The following is a 21860-nucleotide window of genomic DNA, read 5'->3' as shown; positions in this document are numbered from 1 at the left end:
CAACACATGGTTTAATAAAGACCTGGCCACGACGCAGGGCAAGGCCTGGACTTGACCACCAGTCACTCAACAACACCTTCAGTGTCCAATAACTTACCCCTCACCCCCACCAAACTCCTTCCTATCCAGTTTTTCCTGTTGTCTCCTTCCACACTTTTACAGTTTAAAGTTCCCTCTGCCACATCTCAAGTCTTTTCTGAAGATGACCGATAATTCCACTTCTAACAATATATTCTAAGGAAATAACTTGCAACATGGGCAAATAATATTTGTACAGAAATGTTCACTAAAGCCAAATAAATTATGGTGCATCGACAGAGCAGTATATACATAACGATGTTCAATAAAAGATGTTCATGCAGAATTGTTACTGAAAAGGCCAGTGCAATGTTCACCAACAAAATGTAATTATAGTATAATCTCAAATAAGTGAAAACAAAATCTTTAAAGAATATACTAACCATGTGTTTTTTCTCTTGATGATGGGATTACAATGAGTTATTAGTTATCACCCTTTTTTTTTTAATTTTCCACAATAGGCATGAACTGCTTTTATTGTTCAAAAAAAGAAAGACTTGGGGCACCTGGGTAGCTCAGTTGGTTAAGCGTCTGACTTTGGCTCAGGTCATGATCTCACGGTTCACGAGTTCAAGCCCCATGTCGGGCTCTGTGCTGACTCCTCAGAGCCTGAAGCCTGCTTCGGATTCTGTGTCTCCTTCTCTCTCTGCCTCTCCCCTGCTCATGCTCTGTCCCTGTCTCTCTCAAAACTAAATAACCATTTAAAAAAAAAAAAAAAAAAAAGAAAGACTTTTTGAAAGTCTCTTGGATTACTTCCTCAGATACTATTTGCCATACACACACAATCTGGGTGTGAGGGGCTGAGTATGGGGTGGAGAGACGAATAACAGCAATGAAAGAATATGAGTGTTATTTTTTTAACATGGGGCTCAAACTCACAACCCCGAGATCAAGAGTCACACGTTCTACTGACTAAGCCAGCCAAGCGCCCCTAAGAGGACCTTTTAAACACAGCTCTGGCCTTTTTGTAGCCACCGCTTCGGTAAGCCCAGTCCAGGTACTTATCCTTCAGAGTGACGGAGTCGGCACCTTTGACAGCTGAGAGAGCTTTCTACAAAAAAAAAAAAAAAAAGAAACTGCATGAGGAAATTTATAAATATCAAAGCATATTTTCTCTGCCCACCACAAGACTCACAACATGGGGCCTAGACCTTAAAAATGGCTTCAGTGTCTTCTTGGCTTTTGGCACCTTCGCTCCACTCTGCCCAAGAAATCCACAATGGTAGACAAATCTGGTCACAAAAAGAAAAACAAAAAGTTAGAAAATGATGGCCTAGCATTGTGCTCTGAAAACTAGTCACTACAGAGACAGGGTCCTGCTAAGATAACCAATATGTAAAATATGGATGTACTCCCAGTCTGTCCTCGCTGTGACCAAATAAATACTCAGTGCCCAGTAGGAATGGCAGGCCAGAGCACACACAGACTTGTGACCAAGAGCCCCAAAGCAGCGCTCTCCTATCAGAGCTGGCTCCCTTCTGTCGGACAGCACTGCCTACAGCTATCCTCAGGCATCTCTGAACTAAGCAATGAAGAGTCCATAGCTGGTCAGACCCACAGCTACCCAGGTCACATCTCTGCTGTCTGGGGACCCACCACACAAGTACTACCCAATCCAGGCTCAACGATCTCATCTTCATTCATGTCTCAGAAACACACACCAATGAGCAGTAAAATAATTAAGAATTTTTCCCACTTTTACTTTCCCACTTTTACTTCCAGAACACTTTTCTCCTACTAACATAAAAGGGCCTGCTAATATATTTGTTTTTCAAATTTTTTTAACATTTATTTATTTTTGAGACAGAGAGAGCATAAATGAGGGAGGGGGCAGAGACAGAGGCACAAAATATGAAGCAGTCTCCAGACTCTGAGTTGTCAGCAGAGAGCCCAACATGGGGCTCGAACTCACAAACCGTGAGATCATGACCTGAGCTGAAGTTGGCTGCTTAACCAACTAAGCCACACAAGTGCAAAAGGGCCTGTTAATATAAAAGGACCTGGCTGGCTCAGTCAGTGGAGCGTGCAACTCTTGATATCAGGGTTTTAAGTTGGAGCCCCATGTTGGGTGTAGAGATGACTTAAAAATAAAATCTTTAAAAACAAACAAAAAAAGATTCACTGCAAAGCTTTAAGGTTTAGGAATATATGTGTGTTTAGGGGCACCTGGGTGGCTCAGTCAGTTAAGCATCCAACTTCGGCTCAGGTTTCATGAGTTTGAGCCCTGCATTGGGCTCTCTGCTTTCAGTGCAGGGCCTGCTTCGGATACTGTCTCCCCACTTCTCTCTGCCCCTCCCGTGCGCACGTTCTTTCTCAAAAATGAATAAACGTTAAAAAAAAGTGTGTGTTTAAAGATCAGGCTTAAGGGCGTCTGGATGGCTCAGGTGGTTAAGCATCCAACTTTGGCTCTGCTCATGATCTTGAGGTGAGTTCAAGCCCCGCGTCAGGCTCTGTGCGGACAGCTCGGAGACTGGAGCCTGCTTCGGATTCTGTGTCTCTCTCTGTGTTCCTCCCCTCGCTCACGCTGTTTCTGTCTCTGTCTCTGTCTCTCTCAAAAATAAAGATTTAAAAAAAAATTTTTTTTTAATTAGGCTTAAAAATAAATAAAAAAATAAAAATCAGGCTTAAGTTCATCTTTGGAAGCAAGTGAAAATAATTCTCTATTAGTATTTCTCACTTGTAAGATATCAAAACAGAAAACGTTCATATGATTTAGCCATTTTTCAAATAGTGAATTAGAAATAGGCTAGTAAATCAAAGTAAATCCTTCCACGCCTGACCCCTGACCCCCGGGCACAAATGCACTCTGGAGCCAGCCGTTGTCAGGTACGCAACACTGCAAAGGATCTCTGCCTCTCGAGTCTCAAAAGGTTTCCCAGACAGGAGGAAGTACAAGGGACCCAGTTCACAGACCTGGGCTTTCAGGTGTGCAAAAGCTTCTTCAAAAAGCACAGCTACGTCGGGGCTCTCGGAGTCAATCAGCACCTGCAGCTTCATCTGCCACATCGTTACAGAGTCTCTGAACGATTCAGTCCCGGCTACTGCCACCTCCAGAGCTTCCTTCAAGAAGTTGTGATGCAGCAACAACTCAATCTAGAGAAGACAAAGGATTACTGGAAAATTAACTGCAGAAAGCTACATCTCATTTTTTTTTTTTAACGTTTATTTATTTTTGAGACAGAGAGAGACAGAGCATGAACGGGGGAGGGTCAGAGAGAGAGGGAGACACAGAATCTGAAACAGGCTCCAGGCTCTGAGCAGTCAGCACAGAGCCCGATGTGGGGCCCGAACTCACATACTGCGAGATCATGACCTGAGCCGAAGTCGGATGCTTAACCGACTGAGCCACCCAGGAGCCCCTCATTTTTTTTTTTAAACATAATTTAAGCTTATTTATTTTGAGAGAAAGAGAGAAATACAGCATGAGCTACGGAGGGGCAGAGGGGAAAGAGAGAGAGAGAGAAAGAGAGAAAGACAGAGAGACAGAGAGAGAGACAGAGAGAGAGACAGAGAGAGAGACAGAGAATCCCAAGCAGGCTCCGTGCTGTAAGTGCAGAGCCCAACTTGGGGTTTGAACTCACAAACCATGAGATCATGGCTCATAACCGACTGAGCCACCCAGGGGCCCCAAAGCTACATCTCACTGAAGGTGATAATTTCCACAGCATTTCCACTAAGCCTTTTACCATTACTGCCAAAGGGGCATAAGGTGAACAATCTGAAATTCCTTTCATTGCCTGCTCTTATTCCTAATGGCTACCAAAAAACAGAGACGATGTTGAAAGTAGAGGGCCTAAATAACTTAGATTGAAAGTTAAGTTTTTAGGGGCGCCTGGGTGGCGCAGTCGGTTAAGCGTCCGACTTCAGCCAGGTCACGATCTCGCGGTCCGTGAGTTCGAGCCCCGCGTCAGGCTCTGGGCTGATGGCTCGGAGCCTGGAGCCTGTTTCCGATTCTGTGTCTCCCTCTCTCTCTGCCCCTCCCCCGTTCATGCTCTGTCTCTCTCTGTCCCAAAAATAAATAAAAAACGTTAAAAAAAAAAAAATTTAAAAAAAAAAAAAAAAAAGAAAGTTAAGTTTTTAGGGGCACCTGGTTGGCTTAGTCAGTGGAGCTTACAACTCAGTCTTGGGATTGTCAGTTCAAGCTCCACAGTGGGTGTAGAGATTACATATAAATAAATTTTTTTTTAAACATTTAAAAAAAAAGTAAAACTTTTAATAATATAGTTCACTATAATAAACCCCACACCCACGAAAATAGAATATAAAAATCAGTAGACAAAACCAGTATTTGTGAGGGGTGCCTGAGTGGCTCAGCTTATTCATTCAAATGGAGTTGGACACACAATAAACTAATACAATTTTTCTGAAATATATTTGACACTATGTAACAACAGTCATGGAAGTACTCCTGTCTTAAACTTGGAAATGTTACTTTAACAAATATGGGGCACCTGGGTGGCTCAGGGGTGTGAGTGTCCAACTCTGTTTCGGCTCAGGTTGTGATCTCGCGGTTAAGTGGGTTCGAGCCCACATTGGGCTCTGTGCTGACAGCGAGGAGCCTGCTTGGGATTCTCTCTCCCTCTCTCTCAGCCCCTCCCTCACTCATGCTGTCTTTGTCTCTCTCAAAATAAATAAATAAACTTAAAAAAAAATTACTGAACAAGCAAGTAAACAGAAGGAAATCATATGTGTTCAAAATGCTTATTTTAACTATTTTAACAGGGGGGAAGAAACTTAAAACCAATTCAATTTTTAAAACCGTGGAAGAGCAAATAAAAGGCAGCATGTAATCTGCTCATTTGGCAAGCATTTTTATTGTACACTATATATGCTAGATTCAATTATCAGGAAATCAGGTATGTTCTCTACCACCCCCAGAGCCTCTAACAGGCACAGTTTGATACCTGCCATGACAGAAAAAGAATCATATGCTGTAAGAGTAAAAAGCAGAAGCACCCATCTATGGCAGCGATAAGACAGGAAACACCATTTATGCTAAGGATTAAGAAGAGGGATTTGTGAGAGAAGGCTCTCCCAACTGGCATGCACACGAGGCTGAACTGAAGAGAGAGCTTGGATACAAAAGGAAATCCAAGTTCAACATGGCTGGAGGAGTGGAATGTATACTGGAGAACTGGCAGGTGAGGCCAAGGCCATATTAGGGAGACTGACAAGCTTTATCCAAAGACCATGGGAAGCCACAGAATAATTTGATCATCGATTTTAGAAGATCATTTTGCAGAGAATAATCTGGGAAAACAACGGATGCAGAAATCAGCTAAGCATTTTAAGTTTAGAGGCAGTGTACTGAGGAACTCTCATTAAAGGCAAAGTCACCAGAGTGATGAAGTCGTAAGCTCAGGAAGGGTAGCATCAGAGATCTGGGAAGGAGAGGATGTCTGAAATAGCCAGAGTGGTGAATGACAAGATAGCAATAATGGAAAGAGAGCAGGGCTGCCAAGGCCCCTCTAAATTTACAGGGTGTGACTATCTTGCCAGCATTCAATAGCTCAAACAGCAGCAGCTGAACTCATCCAAGCCTGGGATTTTTCCCAGATGTCATAATGGGAAAACAGTACCTCACTCATGGTATAACACAGCAGGCTAGCATATAGTTTATGCATTACCTAGCTATACAGAAAAAGTATTTTCTAAAATGAACTACTGGGACCTCATCAAGATAAAAAGCTTCTCTGCACAGCGAAGGAAACAATCAGCAAAACTAAAAGGCAACCAATGGAATGAGAGAAGATATTTGCAAATGACATATCAGATAGAGTCAGTATCCAAAATCTATAAAGAACTTATCAAACTCAACACCCAAAAAACAATCCAGTGAAGAAATGGGCAAAAGACATGAATAGACACTTTTCAAAAGACATCCAGATGGCCAAGACACACGAAAAAATGCTCAACATTACTCATCATCAGGAAAATACAAATCAAAACCATAATGAGCTACCACCTCACAGCTGTCAGAATGGCTCACATTAACAACTTAGGCAACAACAGATGTTGGCGAGGATGCGGAGAAAGAGGATCTCTTTTGCATTGTTGGTGGGAATGCAAACTGGTGCAGCCTCTCTGGAAAACAGTAAGGAGGTTCTTCAAAAAATTAAAAATAGAACTACCCTACGACCCAGCAACTGCACTACTAGGTATTTATCCAAAGGACACAGATGTGCTGTTTCGAAGGGACACACGCACCCCAATGTTTATAGCAGCACTGTCGACAATAACCAAAGTATGGAAAGAGCCCAAATGTCTACCGATGGATGAATAAAGAAATGTATGTGTGTACATAGGTATGTATGTATGTATGTATGTATGTATGTTTGTATATATGTATATACATACACACAGACACACACACACACACACACACACACAATGGAGTATTACTCAGTGATCAGAAAGAATGAAATCTTGCCATTTGCAACAACATGGATGGAACTAGAGGGTATTATGCAAAGCAAAATTAGAGAAAGACAAATATCATATCATATGACTTCACCCATATGTGGAATTTAAGATATAAAACAGATGAACACGGGGGAAGAGAAGAAAAATAATATAAAAACAGGAAGGGGACAAAACTTAAGAGACGCTTAAATACAAAGAACAAACTGAGGGTTACTGGAGGGGCTGTGGGTGGGAGGATGGCTACATGGGAAAGGGGGCACTGAGGAAGACACTTGTTGGCATGAGCGCTGGGTGTCATACATAGGGGATGAATCAATCACTGGATTCTACTCCTGAAATCATTATTGCACCATATGCTAACTTGGATGTAAATTAAAAAATAAATAAATAAAAAATAAAAACTAAATAGAAAGTATTTTGGGGGCACCTAGGTGGCTCAGTTGGTTGAGCATCAGGCTCTTGATTTCGACTCAGGTCATGATCTCACAATTCATGAGATCAAGCCCACCGTCAGGCTCTGTGCTAACAGCGTGGAACCTGCTTGAGGTTCTCTCTATCCCTCTCTCTACCCCTCCTCCATGTCTGCCCCCACATTCTCTCTCACTCTCTCTCAAAATAAATAAACATTTAAAAAGTATTTTTTTTAATAAATTTTTTTTTTAAACATTTATTTATTTTTAAGACAGAGAGAGACAGAGCATGAACGGAGGAGGGTCAGAGAGAGGGAGACACAGAATCTGAAACAGGCTCCAGGCTCCGAGCTGTCCGCACAGAGCTGGACGCGGGGCTCGAACTCATGGACCGCGAGATCATGACCTGAGCCGAAGTCGGCCGCTTAACCGACTGAGCCACCCAGGCGCCCCTAAAAAGTATTTTTTAAAGGTTGCCTGGGTAGCCTAGTCAGTTAAGCATCCGACTCCTGATTTTGGCTCAGGTCATGATCTCAAGGGTTGGTGAGTTCGAGCCCCGCGCATCGGGTTCTGTGCTGACAGTGCAGAGCCCGCTTGGAATTCTGTCTCCTCCTCTCTCTGCCCCTCCCCCGTTTGCCCTTTGTATCTTTTTCAAAAACAAAAACTCTTAAAAAGTATTTTTTAAATGTTAACGTACGAACATTTTTTTATAAGTTAACAACTTTGTGAGCTGCCAAAAACAAGGATCACTATTTTTTTTTTTTTTAATTTTAGAGAGGGAGAGAACACACATACACACAATGCACGCAAGAAAGAGGGAGAGGGAGAGAGAGGCAATCTTAAGCAGGCTGCATGCTCAGCACGGAACCCAAGGCCAGGCTTGATCTCACAACCCTGGGATCATGACCTGAGCCGAAATCAAGAATCGGACACCCAACTGACTGAATCACCCAGACGCTCCTCACTAACACTGTTTTAAAATCAAGTAAACAAACTCAGAAAAGTTAAGTGGTTTGCCCAAGTTGTCTAGCTAGTAAGTGACAAAACCCAATGTAGAAATACCTCAGCGCATTATCCTGGTCTCCATACCAATCCTCACCCACCCCAGAAACTAGGCATGGGTTAACAGGTTTCTTACTAGAATGTCAGCTTCTGAAACACAGGAACACATCTAACCTCTCTTTATTTTTATCGTACCAATGCTTAATCTGGGCTAGGCAGATATTCAGGAAAGGGATGTTCAGGACAAGATGTATGGGTAAACAAAATAAACCCAAGTTGCAACTCCCTGTTCTGGCTATTTTCCACCACGTAACATTCTTTACTGTACAGATTTCATTTCCGGCATATACCAAATACCGAGCGTCAAATGTAATGTCACTCATCTTCCATACCAAACATCCAAATGGGTTTAGTCACATAACACATAACAATATATTAAAACACATGACACCATCATGAGCCAACTGGAATCAAGTACATGTTACTGGCAGTGAATGTGCCCTTACCCACTGCTTGTACTGAAATTCCGGTAGAAGTCTGAGTTCATGTGCCTTCCTGAACGCCATCATGGTTCTTTCCAGCCTCTGAAATCAGAAAAATCTCTCAGTTCGTTACAAACATCCCCACAGGGGTCTGTGGCCTCTGACAGGAACAAGTGCAACCAAGAAAAGGAACTTGAGGTAGTTTCCCTTATGATTAGACCCGCTAAACAGCACACCAAACACAGCCCAGTAACAGGGTGCTTCTTAATCAGGTGGCCGGAAAAAGGATACAGCAGGCTCAGACCTTCAGAATGACAGGTCAACCACAAGGGGAAAGAGCTTAGGTTAAGTTCTTGGAAGCTGTCCCAGGCCCCAAAGGAGCCACGTGTCTGCTCTTTTTACAGAAAACAGTCACTTTCTAGTCAGCCACTATAACCATGTAACGTAGGTCCTCACCTTCTCTCTGAGGAACTGACTGCTTGTCTTCTTGGTGAATCTTTCCAAGCAGAAGGTGATGTAACACTTCCACATGGCCTCTGGAAAAGTCAGATTATGCGGATCACGTCACTAGTTCTCTCCATTTAACAGTCATCATACATCTTTCCTTTGAAGGGAAATTCCTCTGAAAAAGGTTTTAAGCTAGTCCGGTGGAAAAAACTAGTTATTCTGATTACAGCTAATCAAACATCTCAAATACTGAGTAATGACTTAGCTATAAAAAGTAAAGGGCAGCCTGTGTGGCTCAGTCGGTTAGGCATTCAACTTCGGCTCAGGTCATGATCTCATGGCTGGTTTCAGTTCAAGCCCCGCGTCGGGCTCTGCGCCGACAGCTCAGAGCCTGGAGCCTGCTTCAGATTCTGTGTCTCCCTCTCTCTGCCCCTTCCTTCCCTGCTCACGCTCTCTCTCTCAAAAATTAAACATTAACACTCCAATATATAAAATTTGGAAGCAAGTCTGTATGAAAAGAGACTTAGAGAATGACAATCTTCTGAATTATCATTTCCTATGTACCATTTCCCCCAAACGGATACCATTACTATTGAAGAAGGTCATCAAAGCTCCATCTTTGACCACCACAGAACAAGTTGGAAAGGCAGGCACACTGTAAACTAGCACAGAGAGAATCCTGAAACTGACGTTGGTAATGGGAACGGAAGCTTCGGCTTCCCATTCGTGAATACTAACTTCGACACCACCCCACGGTTTGGTGAAGTTCACCTGTAGGGAGAGTCTTCACCGCCTCTTCATACACAGCACAGCACCTCTCCTCCTTCCGGCCCACCTCCACTGCTCTGGCTTGTTTCGTCGCAGGCTGCTCTCCTCCTGGCTGTGACTCTATCTCTAATTCTCGCCGTGCCACATAATCCCAAGTGAGAGGGTCATCTGTGTGTAGAGCCTGAAGGCTGAAAAGCAGTTCACTGGCATCAGCCCTATGACACGAAACTTAACTCAGTATCAAACAGAGACAGTTCCCAATGCTCTAAAAATGCACCCAGGGGCACCTGGGTGCCTTAGTCGGTTGGGCAACCGACTTGGGCTCAGGTCATGATCTCACGGTTCATGAGTTCGAGCCCCATGTCGGGCTCTGTGCTGACAGCTTGGAGCCTGGAGCCTGCTTCGGATTCTGTCTCCCTTTCTCTGTACCTTCCCTGCTTACACACTGTGTCTCTCAAAAGTAAACGTTAAAAAAAAAAAAAAAAAATTTAAGAGTGCACTCGGGACACCCCTTTAACAATTCCATCACCAGGAGACAATTCCCCAGCAAGCCCTCCAGAGATCTTCACGCTCACTGTATAAATTTTGTCAATCAATCAGAGTTGTGGCACATTTATTAGATTTCAGAATGTTTCAGATTTCATTCACAAGTTAGCTCTCAAAGTTAAATCAACAGGTATGTGTGATGAGACAGTCCTCGAGCCCTGGAGAACCTTATATCCAGGCTCTTGATTTTCTGTAACAGAGGCAAGGAAAAAAAAAAAAAGCACGACCTAAACCTCTACCAAAGCTCTGAAGGCATCCAAAGGGCAAACAAGCCAAGTTCTGTTTTATCTCCTGTGAAAGTAAGGGGTGCTACCTAAGAGTGATGTACCCACAAGGCAGGCTGCAAAAAATTCTCAAACAATATGCTCCAACATTGAAGAATAAAATAACCTACAGCAATCACTGCAAACCTTTATGAGGACCACTCTCATTCTATGGACAAAAGACATGCCAGCACAGCACAAATATACGTCTTAATATCAGCTGTACGATATGTTTGTCACTGAGTAAAGACAAACTAACTCCCAAGAGAAGCCCAGAAGTGAGTCAAACAAGTTCTCCAGAGATATTTACTTTTCTATGACTTACTATGATACAAAAGCCCTAAAACCTTGCTTTCTTCCAAGGACTTAGCACAGTGTCTTCTTTCCCTCTTTCTAAACACCCAACCTCAAACTTTTACCACAAGATCGGAAATAGACATATTCACCTTTCCACGAACTTACTTACTCATCATAAATTTCTCTTTGCAGATCTTTGGCAAAGTCAAATAGCTGTGCAATTGTAAGCAGTGACACGTGAAATTCTGCACCTAAAATTTTAAAAATTGGGAAGGGGAGTAAGACTGTCAAGTGTCATTTTACTGTAAAGAACCACTTTCTTCTACAAGAAAGTACCACTTTCTTGATGTACTAGAGCTAATTCTTTTGTATTATTTGAGAAATAGGACAAAACAGAAAAAAAAATCACCCATAGCCCCACTACACAAAGTCATTAGTGATATTTTAGAGTATTCATAAGTACTTCTTTTCTTCTAAACATCTTAAAAGCATAAAGAAATGTTCTAAATCACCTATTTCTTTCCAACTCTCCATGTGAATTAAATACTCGATAAACTTACTGAAATGTTCAAGTATACCCTAAGGGGCTATCAATGTTTTCTGAAAGAAACAGGACACTATTCCCATAGAATCTTATATACACTCTAACAGAATTTCTAACATAAATTTTCAACATTAGCTAAAGGTCTTCCTCCCTTTTAATTTTTTTAATGCTTATGTTTTAGAGAGAGAGAGAGACGGAGTATGAGTGAGGAAGGGCAGAGAGAGTGGGAGACGCAGAATCTGAGGCGGGCTCCAGGCTCCGAGCTGTCAGCACCGAGCCCGATGAAGAGCTCAAACTCACAAATGCAGAGCTCAAACTCACAAACTACAAGATCATGACCTGAGCTGAAGTCAGTCGCTTAACCGGCTGAGCCACCCAGGCGCCCCAGTCTTCCTCATTTTAAATAGAACATTGTGGGGTGACTGGGTAGCTCAGTCAGTTAAGCATCAAACTTCAGCTCAGATCATAATCTTGCAGTTCATGAGTTCAAGCCCCATGTCAGGCTCTGCACTATCTGCACGGATAATGCAGAGCCTGGTTGGGATTCTCTCTCTCTCTCTCTCTCTCTCTCTCTCTCTCTCTCTGCCACACCCTGCCCACACATATTTGCATTCTCTCTCTCTCAAAATAAACATAATAAATAGAATGTTGCACTTTCCATCATAAATATTCAAAACATACGTACCTTTAATTATGTTCACAGAATTTTTGTAGATAATCCGTGCCAACTCGCCCTTAAGGATTTCTTCAGGATAATCAAGATTCCCCTAAAGGGTATTATAGTAAACATAACAGATAGTGCCAGTAACTAGAAAAAGCACTAGGATAAAAATTAACAGCCCTAGACTATCTGTGCCATATGACCTCTGGCAAACCACGTCTCTCTCTGGGCCACTTCCCTCACTTGTAAAATGTGCAGCCTGAACAAGACCACTGATCTTCCCAATGTGTTCTCTCAGGCTCCTAGAGCAATAGCAAGATCACATGGCTTAAGGCCTCACTCTACTTAGACCAGAGCAGGTCAGGTTTTACATGGCTTGTTTACCCTTCTGGGTAAACTTTTATTTGAATAAAAAAGTTCACAGCTGGAAACCACAATAACAGATGACAGCAAAGTTCCTTTTTCAGCTCAAACATTCTAAAACTTTTCTTTAAAATTACCGTCACCAAAAAAATTATCTAAAAAGCTAGGAACCACACATTTCACAACCTTCCTCGAGCTCCTTCAACCCATTAGTATGTCATTTAATGAAACCATAAAGTATTAGGGAAACCATTTACCCTTCGATCAGTAATAAATTATTTTGAGGACTACTTCAAACAGTCCAAATGTGTATTTTTAAAGCACAGAATTCCATTTTTATTACTAAGCCCGTTTAATTAAATCAACTCTAGATTCATCTCAAAGTTTCAAAACTGGCATTAAATAAAAAATACATTTAAAAAAGTGTCTCTTATTCCTAAGAAGGCTCAAAGCACTATTAATTGTTAATGTGTGACGACATGTTCAGATCTTACCACATCCATTTTGGCCTTTTCAAATTCTTCCTTTTCCTTCCTCAGTTTCTCAGTATGCATCAGCTCCATCCTAAAGTACTACACAAGGGAAATTATAAACTGAAAATCTTTGGAAACATATATTTTTTTAATTAGAAATACATAAGATGCCATTTTTTACCCATAAATATCAGATCTGTGAAAGTCTGGGGATAGCGTGATATTTTTTGTTATGAAACTAGATGACACTGACAAGAAGGGAGTTCCTTGTGATGGTAGAACAGCTCTGCATTTTGATTGTGGTGGTGGTTACACAAATCTACACATGTAAAAAAAAAAAAATGACAGAGAACCAACCATATGCACACATTAGACCAATGTCAATTTCCTGATTTTAATATATGTATTACAATTTCATAAAATTAACCATCAGGAGGTGCCTGGGTGGCTCAGTCGGTTGAGGGACTAACTCTTGATTTCAGCTCAGGTCATGATCTCACAGTTGTGGGATCAAGCCCTGTGTTGGGCTCTATGCTGACAATGCAGAGTCTGCTTGGGATTCTCTCTCCCCCTTGCTCTCTGCCCCTCCCCCACTTGCATTCTCTCTCAAAATAAATAAATGTGAAAAAAAAGTTTTATAAATTTCTTAAAGTTTATTTATATTTTGAAGGAAAGAGAGACAGCGTGAGCGAGAGAGGGGGACACAGAATCCGAAGCAGGCTCCAGGCTCTGAGCTGTCAGCACAGAGCCCAACACAGGGCTCAAACTCCCGAGCGGTGAGATCATGACCTAAGCCAAAGGTGGACTCTTAAACCAACTGAGCCACCCAGGCACCCTCTAATTTACTTTGAAAAAGAATAAGCAATAAACCTATTTCTATTTTTGGAAATACCAGTATGAGTATTTAGGAAAACTTCCAAAAAACATAAACAATACTTCCATAAAATAACCTTATAACGGCAGGGAGGAGTGATACTTATTGTTTCTCAATCAAAATACTACAGGTAGCAAAGGGATATTGAAAAGAATATGAAAACAAGGGAAGAAATGCTGAGCTGCAATATAAAACATCATTAAAGAACTACAAGACCAAAAATCACTAGTTAGGACAGCTACAGAACCTACAAGCATAAAGACCCAAATCGGGGTGCCTAGGTGGCTCAGTCAGTTAAGCATCTGACTTTGGCTCAGGTCATGATCTAGTGGTTCGTGAGTTCGAGCCCCGCGTTGGGTTCTATGCTGACAGCTCAGAGCCTGGAGCCTGCTTCAGATTCTGTGTCTCCCTTTCTCTCTACCCCTCTCCTGCTAGCGCTCTGTATCTCTCTCAAAAATAAACATTAAAAAAAAAAAAAAATTAAAAAAAAAAAAAAAGACCCACATCTTTTTCCATCAAATAAGGCTTCATTTTCAATTGAAGACAAGACAGTAGTTTCTCCCTTATCCTGACAAATACCTCAAAAAAGGGCAGCTTCTAATAATACACCATTTTTAGCACTTGCTTTTTTCTTAATTGAAAGTCTGGCCATCACTGTTCTAGTGCCTCCCTCTAAGGCGTTAAGTCCAGCAAGAGGGGAAGGAGGGATATATCTCAAGAAAAAAGAGACAATAAGAATAAGTGGGGAAAAATGAAGAGAAGCCAAAAGAAGAAGATAGAAAAAGAGAGAGAAAGGAAGGAGAGAAAGAAGATAAGAAGTAGGGAAGGTACATGCAAGGGAAAAAACAACAAAGGTATAAAGATGGCTGAACCCTGGCCCCACAATGAAAATAGGTAGGGTCCAGTTCCCCACCCCTCCCAACCATAATGGGCAGTAAGAGTTCTATCTCTAACAACCTGGAAGATGCACACGGTCAACACCTAATACTGGCCAAGAAACAGCTTCGCCACTCTCCTTTTCCAGCAGCTCCTCTACTTATCCCTAGCCTCCACAAATGCAAGTCTTTTTAACTTAATCAAGAATGTAAGTCTACAGAGGACCAAAACTGAGACATCACTCTTTCACCTTACAGGTACACAACTCACTTCTTGATAAAGTTTTGGGCACTCTGGATGAAAGCGCAGAGCTCGAAGAAATAGTTGTCTTGCACTTTCTGAAGATAAGCGATCTTCCATTTCCCATTTGGCTGCCATAATCCACAAAGCTATATAAATAAAAAACATCAGACTTCATTTCAATAAATCAATCAAGTCAGACTAAAAAAAAAAAAGATCAATGCTCCGATTTTAATGCTCAAAGAATTTTTTTTAATCTTCCCAAAAGAGGAAAGGGATGGAGAGAGGGAATTTCAATGGTTATTTGTAAAGTATTGCTGCTTTAACTAAAATTAGGGTATTCTGGGGCACCTGGGTGGCTCAGTGTGTTAAGTATCCGAGTATTGATTTCAGCTCAGGTCATGATCTCACAGTCCATGGGTTCAAGCCCCGTGTCAGGCTCTGAGCTGATAGCACAGAGCCTGCTTGGGATTCTCTCTCTCCCTGTCTCTCTGCCCCTCCCGCATGCTTATGTGTACTCTCTCTCTCTCAAAATAAACTTTAAATAAAATAAAAATAAATAAATAAAAATTAGAATATTCTGAAGCGAAGAGGTAAATGATAACATCTGTGGGTACGTATGTGCCTCATTCAATCTAAGATCAACATCACTATAAGTCACATATAAACTTTAGAACTATAAAAATACTGGAAGAAATTGTGCATCTTAGAATCAATGAAATAAAAATATTTCACTCTTTTTCTTTATTTAAGTAGCTTATAATTTCTTTTGAATGGCTCAACATTAAAAATAAAATTTTTATCACACCTGTTGGGAATAAAGGCTTTAAAAACAAAAACCTTTGTCTTTCTACACAGGAAATCAACGTCGAGTTAACATTCCAGCTATTTCCCTAGAAACTTAATAAAAGTCAGCTATGTTACCAGACAAGACTGCCTTCGGTAAAAATGACTCATGGTTAGTAACCACGTCTGGACTAGAAGGGTTATTAATGAGAGAGCATGACTGCTTTGGGCTTTCCTGAGCATGTGACTCCTGAAATTGAGCACAGTCCTTTCTAGGATCCCTGGAAGCTGTGCCCATCCACAGGACTTCTAAATCAGAGCTGTTCCTCCACCCATTCACATGGTCTCATTCCCTCACACCTGAACTGTCATCTTGGGGACCAAGGACTGGCCTCCAAATTGCTAAGAGTACTCTACTAAAGACTCTCACCTAATGCTGTATCCTCTGGTGAATTAACTGGTGCCAAATGTGGCCTATCTTAGCCTGTGTAGCGTGAACCTGGTTGAGCCTAATACTTGAGAATAGGCACTGGAGTACCTCCCCTATAAGATTATGTGCTATTTCACACAGTATTCACAAGAGACGTCTCTTACAAAACATGAGTACCTAATATGTGCCAGGCACTCTTGCAAAATCTGAGTTAACATTTTCCCCTTTAAGTTTTTAAGTTTTCCCCTCTAAGTGCCCCTTAAATGCGAATACATCCAAATAGAATGCCTCTCAAAGGACCAAAGAGTTTCTTTTATCATCATCTAAAAAGAAACTTAGTGGGGTGCCAGGCTGGCTCAGTCAGTAGAGCAGGTGACTCTTGATCTCTGGGTCATGAGTTCAAGTCTCATGTTGCATACAGAACTTTTTTTTAAACTTTTAATGTTTATTTATTATTATTTTTTTTAACATTTATTTATTTTTGAGACAGAGAGAGACAGAGCATGAACAGGGGAGGGGCAGAGAGAGAGGGAGACACAGAACCGAAACAGGCTCCAGGCTCTGAGCTGTCAGCACAGAGCCCGATGCGGGGCTTGAACTCACGGACCGCGAGATCATGACCTGAGCCGAAGTCAGACACTTAACCAACCAAGCCACCCAGGCGCCCCTAATGTTTATTTTTGAGAGAAAGTGGGAGAGGGGCAGAGAGAGGGAGACAGAGGATCCCAAAAAGGCTACACACTTGACAGCAGAGATCGATATGGGGCTTAAACTCACAAACCATGAGATCATGACCTGGGTCAAGGTCGGAGGTTTAACGTACTGAGCCAACCAGACGCCCTACACAGAGCATATTTTTAAAAATAACAATAAAATAAAGTAAAACATACTTTAAAAATAAATGAATAAAATACTTTTTAACATAAATAAATAAATAGTAAGTAAATAAATAAGTAAATAAAAAAGAAATTTAGTCCTTCTTGCCCACAGGTACAATACTCAACACAATAAATGATACACAATATACAGGGATGAACTAAGTGGCAGCTATTCAGAAACCAGAACTGCTGAGGCCTAGTACCTATGCTCAAGTTCTCAAACTAATTTCTTTTAGGTTTATGAAGCAAAATAAATGCCAAAATAGCTTGAGTCTACACAAAAGGTAGAAGAACTGACAAGGATCTCACCATACCTGGCTTGTTTGAATGAATGGCCAACATGGCAGAAAATACCTTGCTAAGTTGAGCTTTGGTGGCCTGTAAGAGAGAAAAAGCAATTCTACTTCCTATACGCTGAACTCATTATTAGTCATCTCTAAGTGATCTGTACTGTTTCCTTACCAACTCAAAATCCAATGGGGCAAGATATGCTCTTGTAGGGACATAGAAACAAATATAGACACACTCATAGTTTTTTCTACCTAAACCACTACATGCAAACATACTAAGTATCTAAACAAATCTAACTTTACTAAATAAATACACACAACAAAGATCATCTTCTGACTTAGAAACCATTTATATAGTCTTCAGATATGCAAATGTTGTTACACTGAAGTTCAGCCTTCTTGGAGTCTTTTCCGATTTACTAACCCCACAACTTTGGAGCAAACATGGAGTTCAGTACTCAAGCACAGAGCTTAAAAGGCAGACTTACTAAAAGAACAAGGAAGCAAGACACAACTGCGCAATACTCACCCATTTCTTACAAAAGACTATATAGGATAGCCAAAGTTGAACATCATCCTGCAAGAAAAGCAATGTAGTAAGCTGCTCGAATTTGAACTTAATACATAATACACTTTTGCACTAATTAACTTTTTTTAGAAAGAGAGGGAGATTTCAGGAAAGCCAATGTGTTACACATTGCTCAGCCTATTAGGCTGTTACTCACTGAGGTCTTAGATCTCTTAAATGTGTTAACTCCATCTGGCCACCTGTTCTCACCTACCATGCTCCAAGACAAAATTTGTTGTCTATCCAATTTGCTCAATGCAGTTTTGTTTTCATTTCTTTAATGTGTATTTATATTTAATGGTGGGGGGAGAGGGGGAGGGGCGGCGGCAGAGGGGGCCAGGAGACAGAGGATCCAAAGCAGGCTCCATGCTGATAGCAGAGAGCCTGATGTGAGGCTCGAACTCACGAACCGCAAGATCATGACCTGAGCTGAAGTCAAACATTTAACCAACTGAGCCACCTAGGTGCCCTTTGTTTTCTTTTTAAAAATATTTTATTTATTTTTGAGAGAGAAGAACAGGGGAAGGGCGGAGAGAGAGAAAGACAGAATGTGAATTCAAAGCAGGCTCCATGCTATCAGCACACAGCCTGACATGGGCTCAAACTCACAAACCGCAAGATTATAACCTGAATTATGCTTAACAGACAGAGCCATCTAGGCGCCCCTTGCTCAATGCAGTTCTTAAATGGTCTCAATCAGGGGTAGCAACCGCAAATTTGTCATTCCCAGGATCTAAAGTACTCCCAGTCCCAGAGCCCAACTTGAAGAACATCAAGTTAGTAAGGTGCTGCCCCTACTCTAACCATTTATCTTCCACCTCCAAGTCTTCAGTGTTCTTCACTTAGAGATTTATCCATACATCCCAAATTTCTAATCCTTAACCATGTATCAAATCCACCTTTTTCAGTACCATCCTCAAAGAAGAACTATAAGGTAATGAGATCAATTTTCTTCACGGTTTGATAAGTGGTTTCAAATAATACCATTATTAGGTTAAATATTGAGACACCCAAGAATAAACAATACATTTGAATACTGAAACATAATACATATAATACGTATCTTTACATCTCTTACAATTAAAGATGCTCTGATAACTTACTTTCCATTTTGCTGAAGCACGCCGGAAGACACCTTGTACCCGGTATACAATAGAATTCTCAATCTCATCCTTCTTAAATGAATACCCGATGCGCTTAAAGGTGACATTAAAAAAAAAAAAAAAAAAAAGCCTCAATTTAATCACATTTATCCATAACAACATTCCTACTTGATCTTAAACTGTACTGATAGGGGTGCCTAGATGGCTCAGTCAGTTGGGCGTCTGACTCTCGATTTCCGCTCAGGTCATCATCTAACGGTTGGTTGAAATCAAGCCTCGCATCAGGCTCTGTGCTGACAGTGCGGAGCCTCCTTAGATTCTCTTTCCCTCTCTCTCTGCCCTTTCCCACTTGCGTGCACTCTCTCTAAATAAATAAGTATTTTTAAAAAGGTGCTGATAAAGAAAACAAATGATTACAAGCATCCATTATGAACACAGCACCACACAATTTATCAGTGCCAACTGCTTCCCAAACCCAAGTTCTAGCTATAGAGCCACACTACCTTATCTAAATTTTTTCCAATTTCCAGAATATCTACTTACAGTTCTTCTTCTCTGAATCAACTCCAAAAGATTAATTTCATACTATGGAAGAAAAACATATAAGAGAAAAAAAAAATTTATAACCTTTTAAATTATAACCTTTTAATTTATAAACCTTAATTTATAACAGGAACTGCATTTAGTTAAAATCATAAAGTAAATAAAAATCAAGAATATAAAACAAGATTGGGGCAGCTTGTCGGCTCAGCCGGTAAAGCATGCAACTCTTGATCTTTGGGTCATGACTTCAAGCCCCACACTGGGCATAGAGCTTACTTTAAAAAAAAATTTTTTTTAAAAAAGACTATAAAAGAAGATAATATGCTATCAAGCATAATTTGTAGTAAATGTCTGTTAAAAGTCAGTGATAATTCACCTTACATCTACAAAACTCATAAATCCATGTTAGCAAGCATATAAACATCTTAGATGCTTTCAAAGAAAGTATGTTTCTAAAATCATAATATTTCTAAGATTTGGGGCTCCTGGCTGGTTTAGTCGGAAGAGCACACAACTCTTGATCTCAGGGTCATGAGTTCAAGCCCCACGTTGGGAATAGACATTATTTAAATAAATAAACAAACTTAAAAAAAAAGAAAAGAAAAACTTAAAAAAAAAGACATAAGGTTCATAATATCAGACTTTCTAGTCTACAACAGCATGTTCCAACTTTGAGTAAATTGACCATGCAAAAATGTTAGCTTAACATAAGCAAATGAAAGACACAGTTGTGCCTAATTGGTTCTCCCTACCCTACCCTCTGAAGGACCACTTAAAACTTCTTAAGGTTCTCTAAAAACCACTACTATTCAATTCCTCTCTAAGCCTCAGTTTGAAGACTGTTAGAGACACAAAACTTAAGGCTTCACAAGATTCTATGCTTCATTTTACAAGTGCTTTATGAAATATTCAAGCACACAGAACACCCAAGCAGCTATTACACAGCTACATCAAAGCCTACATTTTATTAAACTTGCTTCAAAGTCTTTGCAAATAAAACATTTCAAGTAAAGGTGAAGTTCCCTATGTATCATGTCTAATTCCACTCTTTTCCCTCCCCAGAAAAAATGACTATCTTGACTATCATTCTTAAGCAAAACTTTGGACTTTATTATAATGCTTTCTTGAATGCTTTTTTTTTTGTGTTTTTTTTTTAATACTTATTTATTTTTGAGAGAGAGAGAGAGAGAGAGAGAGAGAGAGGGAATGAGAGCATGAGCAGGTGCCTGGGTGGCTCAGTCAGTTAAGTGTTCAACTTTGGCTCAGGTCATGATCTCGTGGTTTGTGAGTTCAAGCCCCACATCGGGCTCTGTGCTGACAGCTCAGAGCCTGGAGCCTGCTTCGGATTCTGTGTCTCCTTCTCTCTCTGCCCCTCCCCTGCTCATGCTCTGTCTCAGTCTCTCAAAAAATAAATAAACGTTAAAAAAAAATTAACAAGGCTAACATTCTTTTCATAAGTTGATCAGTGAATGGTGTTTCCCCTTTGTGAATTGCATGTTCATATTTTTGTTGTTTTTATCCTTCATAGTTGTCATTTTCTTCTGAATCTGTAGTTCTTTAGATATTCTAGATTCAAAATATATGTGCTGCGGGGCACCTGGGTGGCTCAGTCGGTTAAGCGTCCAACTCTTGATTTCAGCTCAGGTCATGATCTCTTGGTTTGTGAGATTGAGCCTCGCATTGGGCTCTGCACTATCGGTGCAGATTCCCTCTCCCCCCTCCCTCTCTGGATTCTCTCTCCCCCCTCCCTCTCTGCCCCTACCCTACTTGCTCTCACTCTCTCTCAAAATAAATAAACTTAAAAAAAAAAAAGTGTCTATATATGTGTGTGCGTGTGTGTGTGTATACACATATATTTATGTACCGAAATTATTTTCTCCATTTTGTGGCTTGTCTTTTTACATTGTGGCACCTTTTTTGCACAGAAATGTTTATTTTAAACATGGCCAAATCAATCTTCTTGTCATTGTGCTTTCATAGTCTCATTTAAGAAAACCTCTCCTACTCAAAGTCATTCTTTCATATTTCTTGTAGAGATACAAAGTTTTCCCCAAATTTACCTTTTCCATTCAGAAGGATTTTCATTTTGCTTATTATATGAGAGGGGTCTAATTTTATTTCCTCAATGCGGACAACCAGAACCTCACTGATTTAAAATGCCACTTATGTCTTATAGCAAGTTTATATGGTTGTGACAGTTGTGTGCACAGGGCGGGGATGTGAGTGAAAGTATGTACGTGTGGGAGTGTGTGTGTGTGTGTTTAACTTACTTATTTCAGTTATGGCCTCTAAAATTAATCAACCTAATCCACAGGTACCTCTTCAAATATTTGAAGAGTGGAATTATCTGCCACCTCTCAGGTCTCCTTAAGGTTAAATGTGTCTATTTGTATTCTTTCAATGATTCCTCCTAGAACAAGGTTTCCATCCTGGCTGCCTTTTAACTAACCTTTCAAAGTCCTTCTTAAAATGCAGTCTCAAGCCTCATACAATGCTCCAGACACTGTTAAGTGCA

At 40.7% G+C, this 21860-nt stretch overlaps 1 protein-coding gene across 2 annotated transcripts in view; it reads right to left on the bottom strand.

Moving 5' to 3' along the window:
* The window catches only part of UTP6 (UTP6 small subunit processome component), a 56178-nt gene that overhangs the window by 6029 nt on the left and 28289 nt on the right, over window positions 1-21860 (bottom strand). For both annotated transcript variants that reach the window (XM_049637880.1, XM_049637879.1), the window contains 14 exons: window positions 19346-19387; window positions 18803-18895; window positions 17661-17708; window positions 17156-17219; window positions 14778-14896; window positions 12779-12856; window positions 11946-12027; window positions 10886-10967; window positions 9614-9798; window positions 8852-8931; window positions 8420-8497; window positions 2992-3171; window positions 1230-1310; window positions 1020-1129 (listed from right to left, as the gene is read on the bottom strand). In XM_049637880.1, coding sequence (XP_049493837.1) covers window positions 1020-1129; window positions 1230-1310; window positions 2992-3171; window positions 8420-8497; window positions 8852-8931; window positions 9614-9798; window positions 10886-10967; window positions 11946-12027; window positions 12779-12856; window positions 14778-14896; window positions 17156-17219; window positions 17661-17708; window positions 18803-18895; window positions 19346-19387 — 1322 coding nt within the window. The remainder of the gene's footprint in view (window positions 1-1019; window positions 1130-1229; window positions 1311-2991; window positions 3172-8419; window positions 8498-8851; window positions 8932-9613; window positions 9799-10885; window positions 10968-11945; window positions 12028-12778; window positions 12857-14777; window positions 14897-17155; window positions 17220-17660; window positions 17709-18802; window positions 18896-19345; window positions 19388-21860) is intronic.

The sequence above is a fragment of the Panthera uncia genome, chromosome E1, assembly GCF_023721935.1.
Source record: "Panthera uncia isolate 11264 chromosome E1, Puncia_PCG_1.0, whole genome shotgun sequence".
Lineage (NCBI taxonomy): Eukaryota > Metazoa > Chordata > Mammalia > Carnivora > Felidae > Panthera > Panthera uncia.
This window is presented reverse-complemented; position numbering and strand designations above follow the sequence as displayed.